Here is an 11237-nt window from a genome sequence, read left to right as displayed (position 1 = left end):
TTGATGGGAGGAGGTGCATGTGAGGGCTGGGGTGTCGTTTCCATGCCATGTCTCTGGAATCCCCCCATAATCACTGGCTAATGACGAGCTTCCTTTCAGAGAGATTATCTCCACATGACATCTCCATCTCTGCTGATCTGCCTCAGATTCAGACACGAGTTGGGGATTTGACACATGACAAGACAGTACGAACAGAAAAAGATCTCTGTGGGAAAGATGGGAATTCACAGCAGAAATTCCCCCTGTGTATTACAGAAAACTGAGTGACAGCCATCTGCGGCTGTGATAAGAAGGGTGTGTGAGCCTGTGTATGTGGGATCAAAGGAACATACTCTTGAAAACACTGTGGGGTAAAAGAATCTCATTTTTAATGTTCCGAGGGGAAATGCTGTGAAGATTTGAGCATCACCAAGTCATTAGTGAGTTCTTCATGCTCCAAACCTACATAGGCTATGCTATATATATAGGCATGAAATAAGCGTAGCTGCAGCTGTATTGTATAATGGTCTGGAAATAAGATGTTGCTGGTAATTTAACAACTGTGGATTTCCATGTGTTGAACCTGTTTATGTTACCTCTCACATAAAGGGAAAAATGACATATCCCTGAAGTCAACACACGGCCAAGCCCTCAATGCAACCAGCGAATGTCGATCGTGCAACATTTGACCTACATAGAGACTTAATAACCTCATTCTGGATGACCAGGCTGGATCAGCGTCGCTTAATCCTAAATGCCACATCTGGGAGCTGGGAGGGCCCCTATCCTCTCTCTGCTTTTCTGGGATAAACAGACCCAGAACTGAGAGATTTGAACTCTGAGCATCGACTCGTGTAAGATTAACATTGGGGCTTTTGGTTGGAAATCCTTTGCTTTCAGCTTCTGCTGAGAGGCCATAAAATAAAATTGTCTGCAATGTGCGAGGAGGACTCATTCTGATGATGGTTGTGTATTCTGCTGAAACAACATTGTTTGATTGTTGAGGGTCATTGTATGCTCAAATTTGTAGCTACAATGGGCTGTGGCAACATTTTCCCATTTGTAGTCAGTCATTCAAATGCACTACTAGTATATCACAGACCTTGTCCCAGTATCCATGTGAAGCAAATGGGTAAATATTCAACAGCTTTTGATGGTGTAAAAAGTGCAGCAATGAAAGTGATGCTCATCCAATCCTTTTCTTCATGCAATGAAGACTTGCACTGACTTATACTGTACTTAGGAGTCATTTTGATGGACTTTACCTTAAGTATCTCCTTTAATATTCCATATTGCACTTTTTGCTCAGTATTGTACTTACATTGCGGGTTATTTTGCAAATAATGTGATCAGCTTGTAAAATGGGATCAAATGCTATTGACTAAGCCACCAAAAGTGCATATAAAGCTGCTATAATAAAGCAAACTAAACCTTAAACAGCTTGAAAATGTTGCAGTTAGCTTGGTGCATGAGTAATAATAGCAACACTATACTGTACTGAATATGATTCCACAACAATCTACTATACAATTCATCCATCCATCCATCCATCATCTATACTGCTTAATCCTCATTAGGGTCGGTGGCAGGACTGGAGTCTAAACCAGCTGACTTAGGGTGAAGGCAGGGGACACCCTGGACAGGTCACCAATCTATCACAGGGCTACATATAGAGACAAACAATCACCCTCACATCACTCCTACGGACAGTTTAGACTTACCAATTAACCTGAGCATGTTTTTGGACTGTGAGAGGAAGCCAGAGTACCTGGAGGAAACCCACGCATGTACAGGGAGAACATGTAAACTCCACACAGAAAGATCCCGAGAAGGCCAAGACGCAAACCGGGGAGCTTCTTGCTGCAAGGCAAAAGTGCTAACCACCACGCCACTGTGCAGCCTCCTAGTCAATTCAATTGTGTTTATTTGGCACAGATACAAAACATATGTCATCTCAAAGCACTTAGCCTAGCAAGGTACAGACCTTACAAATTAAAAATTCAGAACAGAGAAAACCCAACAATCCAAAGATACATTTGGATTTCCTATGAGCAACGGTGAGAAGGAATGGAAAAATCCCTGGGATACAGAGGGAGGGGGGAAAAAAACTCTGACAGAAGTAGGCTCAGGGAAGGCATCTATCTGCCTCAATCAGTTGGGTGAGAGTGGGGATGAGAGGGGAGGGGATATCAGGAGGTGTTGGGGTGGGAATAAACTACTACACTGACACTAAGAAAATGATCATTGTGCACGATGATTAGTTTAAACAACATTACTGATTTAATAATGTAATTTAACTTGAGTATAATTTTGAGGACAGTGCTTAGTTGTATTGAAATATATTTACACTGTGAAGCTGCAACATTTGCATAAGAAAAAACTATTGATGTTTCTTCACCTTGCCCTACTGAAGCCTTAAATGAGGCCAGACTCTAATAATGTTATTGGGAATATACTGTGTATTATTTATTTATTTGTGGAGTAGCTTAAGTTTGGGGAAAAAAATAACAAAAATGCTTCTTTAAAAGGATTTTTTTGGGGGGTTGCAGTTTCTAAAATGTTGGCTACTAATGAATTAAAATAAAACAAAAAACTGTGAGGGGGGTAATTTAGAAAAAAAAAAAACATGCCCTCAGAGAAGGATATAGGGAAACTCAAAGCATTTTTTTCAAAAGCTTTAATTGAAGTTATTTCTTATGCAACCTTTTTCACCCAGTTTGAAACATCTTTTTGTGGTTTACCTCCTGGACTGACCCTTTGAAGTCCCCGCACTTCGGTTTGGGATCTACTCATTGGCTCGTTTTGTAGAACCAGAGGCCGACAAATGTTGCTGTCAATCAGCCCGTCGGGACGCACCTCCTCTCCGGTTGGGAGCGCACCGGGGCTTCGCATCTGTATTGTAGCGTCGGTCGGTCGGTCCCCGCCTACAGGACTGCCCGCTCCCTCCTCCCAGCCACAGCAGCCCGCACACTCGCTAGTGGGCTTTTCACGGCGGAGACCTGTCGTCCTCTCCACTCCGTTTTAATTTGTCAAATCTCGCGTCTGTTTTCTTTTCAATGGCCGTCCGTGGCGTGATTCGCATTCAGCAGCGCAATAGTTAATGAGTGCCGGATGCGCCCTCACTCCAGCAGACCGCTACAGTACGAAGATGGCGTCGGAGGGAGCCAGCGGAGAGCAGCCTCCTCCGGTACAAACACTGGCGACCGCCGTGCTGGGAAGTGTCGACACGGTAAGACAGCGGGGTTACACGAAACAACAACGAAATAAGCCACTCGGGTGTTCTTTTCGTGTCTTCGTGGCGTGGGGAGCCGTCACGGGGGGAGACACGGTGAAATGCGGTGCGCATCTTATTTCGCACAGGCTCGTGAAGCAACAGCGGTGGCCAGCGCGAGCCTCGCGACAGTGTCTGGAGAAAAACAAGAAAAGCTTCAAGTCGTGATTCCGTTTTAGCAGCCAGTTCTCCTCCGTGGCCTCTAGCGAACACACAGCCGTGTTTCTGGTTTTTCTCCATGAATTCTTTTGTTCGCCACTGCTGCTGCTTTGAACCTTCGTCCCGCAGTTGTAATGTTACCCTGCGCCTGATGGGAGACAGAAGTGCAGCTGCTGCACAGGTTGGAGCTCACAGACGTTGCAGTAAACAGGTTAATGCGTAGAGACTTTTAGCTAGCTACTATCTGAGACTCCCTAAAAAAGGTGAAAGCAGTTTATTCCTGCTTTTTTGGGGAAAATGATATTCCCTGTGCATGTGTAATGGTGGCATAAAAAGTAGTTTATTTCTGTAGTGGCCCTACTGCCACTCAGTCCTACATGAACCCTCACTGGCCTCCACAGTTAGAGTTGATACCTTCCACAGGTTTACGCTGACTGGCACAGCAAGACAAAGTAGTCGTGCTTTATTGTAACCCATTTTGACTTTCATCTCTTTACATGCAGGTAGTTGTGAGTTGTCACAGGTGTCAGTGTATGTGCCGTGGCAGCAGCTGTCTGCATAAACTGATCAATCTGTGTCCTCGACCGGCAGGAGGTCGTGCAACCTTTCCCTTCCACTTAGCCGGCTTCCTGATGCAACCTGTCAGAGTGCTCTTATCCAGCAGAAGACTAATGCAGAGTAGGTAGTGACACTTGTGCCACTTTGCTTCTGTTTGCTCTACAACCTTAGTCCTAGCCGCAGCAAGATAACTAAAAAAAGCACCTCTGTGGATGAGAGTTTGAAGAGGTAGGCTGGTGGAAATGTGTGGAGCTGCTGGAATAGAAAGCAGCCACAGTCCCTGAGGTGGGTGGATGCGTGGTAGCGTGGGTGTTGAGGTGAGGCGGGGGCGGGTTTGAGTGGCGATCTGGGGAGATGGTGGGAGAAGAGCTGTGGGGGTGAGTGGAGGGCAGAGCCAGCAGCATGGTGGTGAATGAGGAGGAGGAGGTGGAGGCCCCGTTCACCAGACACCTTTCTAAATTGGTCTTAATTTCAGTGACTCAGCTGGCATAGCTGAGAGTACCGTGTCAGGCAGCACCCCCCACCCCCACCCCCCTTTCTGAGCGTGCTGAGAACTGCCTGGAGGCTACTTTACATTTGAGGCGAACAGGTGCTGTGGAGACATGGGAGCTGGGCAGCCTCCTCAGCTCACCCGTTGCTTTGCCAGCGTACTCTTTCTTCTCCAGGTTCCAGCCAACGAAAGGGGGCTTCCGTCTCCATGGCCTCCCACTCCCCCTCCCCACCACCACCTCCACCATCATGCCTGCTGTGGTTAAATAAAGCGCTTTGCTCTTTGCTCACCCCACTCCGTCTCTCTGTTGTTGGCCTGAGGAGGGGGAAGTTTCTCGTTTGAGGACTCTGAAGTACTCGTGGTCCAGAGCGGGTTCAGAGGTCAATGAAAGGCACTGCCTGGATCACCTCCCCCTCATTTACCTGAATACATGTTAGTGTGGTGACAGCAGGTTTGGTTGAATTCTTTTTCTTTCTTTACCACGTTATCAGATGGGCTCTGAGGACAAGACAACATTACTTGTCAAAAAGCACAAGGTGATCAGACAACATGAAATATAAAGTGAGTCTGCCTGAAATCTCTCGTTTGAATGGAGCAGTTGTGCTTTTACAAATATGACTGGCATGTTTGGTCACCATTAAGGGAGTTGGTGTGCAAAATGGAGAAAGTGCGATACAGTGAATTAACAGTTTGCAACAGATTAGATTATTTCCCTCTCTCTTTTACTTCCAAAGAAGCTTAGTTGATCTCATTGTCTGACCACTTAGGCTCCTTCTCTTGTTATTCTCAGAAATTAAGTTAATGTTAAACATCACCATGACAGACAGGAATGATGGCTTAAACTGGTAAAAGAAATAAATCTAGATAGTGCTTTTAGTATCTTCCAGAACTGCTGTGTAACAGTGTTTGTCAAACTGGGGTTCAAAGAGCCACTGCAGGGGGGAGGATGTGTATAACCAGGGAAATTAAGAGTTGAATCTAAGCTGAATGAATATGATTTATATAAAGAAAATAAACAAGAGTTTGTTGATGGTGTCGTCCTCACCTTTTTTGACTAAAGTTCAACTTGGATCAATTTTCTTATACTAAGTTGCTTCCTCCATTATTATTAATGATTGCTAACAATTGTGGGGTGGAGGGGTGTGACCTTCTGAGAGGGGGCATGCCAGAAACGGTTTGTGTAACGGAAGCCTGCGAGTGGTCAGTGGTGGTTATGTGGGATATGCTGCCATGTTGGAGGAGTGCCAGTCACATAAGTGGCTGTAATGTCATTGCTGCTGCTTCTTCCTGACAACAAAATTTCTGTGCTGTGATATGGGTGGTTCAGATGACCCTGTAAACAAGTTGGAGAAGTCACCAGAGACCTTTAAACATTATAACTTTACAACCTATTAAGGGGCTTCTACACTCAAATTACTTTACAAAAAATATCTCCTTTCATGTTTAACTGTGGTATCTAATCTCGTGGAATCATCTTAATCAGTCAGTGAAACTTTATCTGTTGAGCATCTTTCATACAAGCAGTAGTGTTTCAGTGTGATTTTTCAGATGATAACAAGGTAGCTCAAATGTAGACAGTACACATGAAAGAAAAACATTACATGGTTTATCTGTCTGGTCTATAAAATGTCAAAAAATAGTGTGAAAAGACCCTTCAGCTCTACAGATGTCTTACGTAGTCAGGCCAAAACTCTACAATAGTCACTTTACTGTTACATATGACAAGCAGCAACAAATCCTAGAATTTGAGAAGCTGGAATATATTCATTGTTTTAGTTTCGGCTTGAAATATGACTAACAATTAATAGTTGCCTGGATTTGTATCATTTTGCAGGTGATCAGTTCATTGATTCAGCAGCACTGTGACCTCACTTTAGTGATTTTGAATAGATTTTATTGGCTGGAGATGCACCGGGTTGAAACATTGGTATCGGCAGTGAATCAGTGTATCAAGGTATCAGTCACGTCATGGCAGTGATCCTCAACGTCATTTAAGACAAAAAAGGGTCTCCAGGGGCTGTTCACACAGTTTTTGGTGCCACAGCAATCTGTACCCTCATGTTTTCATTCAGATTTGGACAGTACCCTGACCTGAAGTATCGGAATCGATATTTGAAGAGTTATATTGTTGCCTCTTCATTCACAGCATCAAAAATGGCATTCAAAAATCAACAGAAATATTTTTTTTCTAGAAGCAACATCGATGTTACTCTTTGGAATGTTTCAGTTAATGAATGAATCATTTTAATCCACACACACACACACACACACACACACACACACACACACACACACACACACACACACACACACACACACACACACACACACACACACACACACACACACACACAAAAATGCTGCTGTTTTTGCATGTTTTGGCATTGTAGGCCCCACAGTGGGAGCTGCAGTCTTTGTGTTTGTAGTTTTTATAATACTTTTACATAACATCTCAAATATGATGACCACTGTAGCTAACAATAAATATATACAAAATTCATGATCTCAATTAATCTTGACTATGTAACATCTAATAATAGTCATCCAGCAGAAATGTTACAGCAGTATAGTACTGAGTATGCTGCAGTGGCCTTGTTAGCCTGCATATGATGCAAAAAATTGCATCTGCATTCAGTTACATTCTAAAATAAAGTTAAAATAATATACAAAGCAAACACTGATCAAACATCCATAACACAGTAGATTCCAGCGTTAACTATGTCTGTATATCTGTGTGAGCCCTTTGTTGCTTTGTGCTGAATGAAGTGTTATTCCTGGTTTTTGTGACAGAAATTGTTTAATATTTTTGGGTTTTTGACCGATCAAAAATTGATCGAACAACAAACAAGCAAATAAGGAGAATTTTTTTTTAATGAAATTGATAGATTTTAAAAACTTATACTTTAAGTGAGTGAAACTCTTATCTGTCACTGAGCAGTTATCTAAATCATCTCTAAGCCTGGACAAATTAAATGTAAATTATCTATCTGTAGATGCCCGTGGCCAAATGAGAAAATATGTTTTATAGGGATTGTGACTACTCCCAATTCAGTGTCTTTTTTGCTGTAATTTCTGGTAACGTGTCACAGGCGTCTATTTACAGGCTGTCATGTCAGTCAGTTTTGTGCTTGCGGTAACAGGACATGAGTCTGTGAGAAACTCACAGGCCTAAGCAGGTTTCTGCCAGGAGTAGTGGCCAGTAGAGGAGCTTTCACCGAGCGAGCAGTTTTGTTCCCTTGTGGCTCACAGTGAAATGACACAGGCCTTATTAAGTGGACCGGGGCTAACAGCGAGCCTCCAATGCCAGCCAGGCTGTTCGTGCCCTTGGCACGCGGCTCACAGCTCATGGAACAAATTAGTGTTCGCTTCCCTCACCTGCTCACTGTGCAGAAATGCCAGAGAGAAAGCGCTACCCCCACTCTGAGCCCTACTACTCTCACCTCACCTCACCCACCACCCGAGGTCCTGTGACAGGACAGCGTGGCTCAGGGTTGCTGTCCATCAAAGCTCCTGGAGTCCTCCAATTCTCTTGAGTGGTGACAGCGCTGCTGGGAAGAGGGGGCTCAGGGATCGATTGGAAGGCTCAAAGCGAATGAATCAATCCCTTGGAATCTATCCTGCTTTTATTTCCAGGCTTGCCGTGATCACATCAGAATAGAAATGTGGTTTGACTAAACTAAAACATGTGATTGACGCAACATTTTCCAGCTCCTTGTTCTGAAAAGAAAAAGGTCCTTATTAATGTGAACAGCCGGTCTCAAGAAAGCTTTTCTGGCTAAACGTTGCCTTTTTAAGGCTTTAAAAGGGAAGAGTGTTGGTCTGTTTATTCATATGAATTCATTACCTCTGCTTCACTTCTATAAGTATGAACTTTCCTTCTGCTGTTAAAATGAGTAGAGGCACAGGAGTGTTGGAGTATGTATAGGACATATAGAGGCCGCTGCTTTTTGAAATCTCAGACTGGACTGTTCAAAGTAATATTCCATGTGAGAGACCTCTTGAGATGTGTGTGACACGTTGATGAAATGGAATAATGTTGGCTGAGGTTTCAATGGAGCATTGTAAATCAGGTTTAAATGGCTGGCTGACATCTGCATGCCCTCAGAATGAGCAGGTAGCAATCTGCCTGATGTGCAGCAGAGGCTGAGACATACCTAATTTCCTCCTTTTGCCTCTCTTGTTTACTGGTTTATTAAAATTTTGTTGGACAAATAGCCTGGTGAAGAGCTTCGGGATATTTGGGCTGCAGCTAGATGTGACTTTCTCAGCTGACAGCTGCAATAGTGGCCAATACAGTAATTGGAAATTCTTATGTCGCCAAGCTCTGTTGTTATCTTTTGGCCTCTCTCTGTGAAGTTACATGTTTTTTAGCTGTCCAGCCAAGAATTCCACTCATTTCCCTCACATGCGTTTTGCTTTGAATGAGTGCAGTGCCCTTCAAGGTTCCTAAAAACAACAATTTGTTGCTTTGCTTTGGAATGTCTGACCAGCAGTCGTGTTCAGGGATGTGACCAGGAAAAGTCATGTAAAAGTGCAGTCTCTGTCTGAGAAACAGGAGATGAATGGGACTCACTGTATTCTCCCAAAGTCATGACGTCTTGAGAAAAAACTCTTTTGAATGTTACATACTAACACTAGAAAGACCAAGCTTCTCTCACATACTTGATGTTTTCAGACTTAGTCACTGACTTGACTTCAGTGCATTTTCTTTGACTTTATGTACAAACCTTCATCCTTTTAAATTCACAACAAAAGACCTACACTAAGTATAGGAACTGTAGGAAGTATTCGTAAAAGTAGCTATATTGATATAGGAAAGTACTAGATTACAAAATGTTACCTGATGTGGTGAGCAGTATCATCAGCAAAATTTTACTAAAAGTGAAAGTAAATCTAAGGTTAATGCCCCCTTCAAGAGTGTTGACCAGTATGTTACTTTCATTTTTGTTTATTCTACTTGTTATTTTTCTTGGTGAGTTGATTAATCAAAGTCCAAAATGATGTTCTCGAAAGTGTTGCTGTGTCCGACAAAGATTCTAAAACTTTTAAGGCAGAAGTAATGAATTGCCTGTTAATGTAGTTTTGTCATTTTTTTTAGGTACTTGCATTTTTATGAGTATTTTTTCAAGTCTCTAATTTTACTTTTATTTCAGGGTGCTTTACACTCTGTGATCTACTTTTAAAATCATAATTGGCTTCTGAGTAGGAATACAATCTTAAATAATATCCAAACTTTTCATTTTCACTTTTGTAGCTTATAAGGCTATTTAAGCAGAAATAGACCAATGAAAACCATGACTTTTAGATGAAAAAAAAAATCTGCAGTATGCACAGGTTTAGAGAAGTGACCACTTTCCATTACGTACACATCTAACTGAAGCTGGATAGATTCTATTAACTTGGATAATTAGCTCTTCCACCACTGCAAATACTCAAATATATTGAATTACAAGAAAACTGTTAATTTTCTTATTGATGACTTAATGATTTTTATTCTTAACCTCGCTCAGTGAGCTAATTCTTTCTGCTTTATGTACTTGTGGGGGTCGAACTATAGTAAAACACCCCTTTTTACAAATGGATTTTATATTTCATTTGTAAATTTGAATTTGCAAAAGTACAATTACACACATAAACCTGTCAGTGAAAACAGATTTTACTTTAATTGAAGTGTCTGACCTAGAATTAAATCTGAATTTGAGAGGCTGGCGGGCAAAAACTGAAATCAAAGGCAATAGTTGTGTTTGCACCCTTCAGTCAAACGCTGCATTTGCATTCTAGTAAACCTCCAAAACACACAGTCATTCCTAGTTTTCTTCAATATTTTCTCTATTTTTCCATCATAAACAACATTGCTCACTATCAAGAAAAGCAAGAACACTGGAGATGAAATAGAAGTCATGTTTTCTTCCCATGAATAAAACAGAACAGGGTGACACACAGCAATTTATCTTTTTGGAAATGGACTGGAAAAAGCTTTTAATTGACAGGAGGGGAAGCATGAAGTGGTGTGGTCACTCCCAATTACAGTCATCTCCACCCGTTGGCCCTGCCGTTGCCACTGACCAAATAGGTGCCTAATGACCTAGCCAAATGTAATTAGACCTTAATGGCTTCTAGGCAGGACAGGACATCTAGCCTAATTTGAGGGCTGCACTTAATGAGACCAGTTGGAGACTGGGACTAAGTGGTACATTTGTCATGTCAGCAACTTGTTCCTGCTGGTCAAGTTCATGTGAAGGTGGCACCATGTGGAATGGATTTTTCCCCGTCATACAAGTTGGAGAGATTTTTCGGCTTTTGTGTAATATAGGTGTAGTCTAACCTTTTCAGTCCATTTATGTCATTACCATCTGTGTAATCAAAGACTCCAGTGTTGTAAGGGTAATATACCCATATACATTACTGGTCTTTTCATCACTGATAATTTTCAGTTGTGCAATAATGGTTATCAGGATCAATATATATAACTTTGATGGTCTGACTGCCAAACGTCCAGTTGTGCAACACTTTTATCCATAAATGAACTCCCATCAGCTTGATCTAGATTAGAGTTAAATACTAACGCTAGCATGCTTTATCATGTCCTGTAGATACTATGTAGAAGTTGTAGATATTGACTGAAAGTAACATGAATATTGCATCCACAGCACCTGATAATGTCCCATTAGCTTATTATTTTAAGTGTCGGCATGCTGCCTGAATTTTCATCATTTTTAATTATGTTGTTTCTTGTAGATGATCTTAGTCCATAAATCTGTTTTTTGAAAAACATACTTA

At 42.0% G+C, this 11237-nt stretch overlaps 1 protein-coding gene across 3 annotated transcripts in view; it reads left to right on the top strand.

The window, feature by feature from the left end:
• Positions 1–3067: 3067 nt before the first annotated feature.
• The window catches only part of cttnbp2 (cortactin binding protein 2), a 100058-nt gene continuing 91888 nt past the window's right edge, over positions 3068–11237 (top strand). For all 3 annotated transcript variants that reach the window (XR_004847534.2, XR_008601161.1, XM_023272802.3), the window contains exon 1: positions 3068–3208. Coding sequence is in view for 1 of the 3 variants with exons in the window: in XM_023272802.3 (XP_023128570.2) it covers positions 3080–3208 (129 nt within the window). In the remaining 2 variants the exon portion in view is untranslated. The remainder of the gene's footprint in view (positions 3209–11237) is intronic.

The sequence above is a fragment of the Amphiprion ocellaris genome, chromosome 3, assembly GCF_022539595.1.
Source record: "Amphiprion ocellaris isolate individual 3 ecotype Okinawa chromosome 3, ASM2253959v1, whole genome shotgun sequence".
Classification (NCBI taxonomy): Eukaryota; Metazoa; Chordata; class Actinopteri; family Pomacentridae; genus Amphiprion; species Amphiprion ocellaris.
The sequence above is the reverse complement of the archived record's forward strand: the minus strand, read 5'-3'. Positions and strand labels throughout refer to the sequence as shown.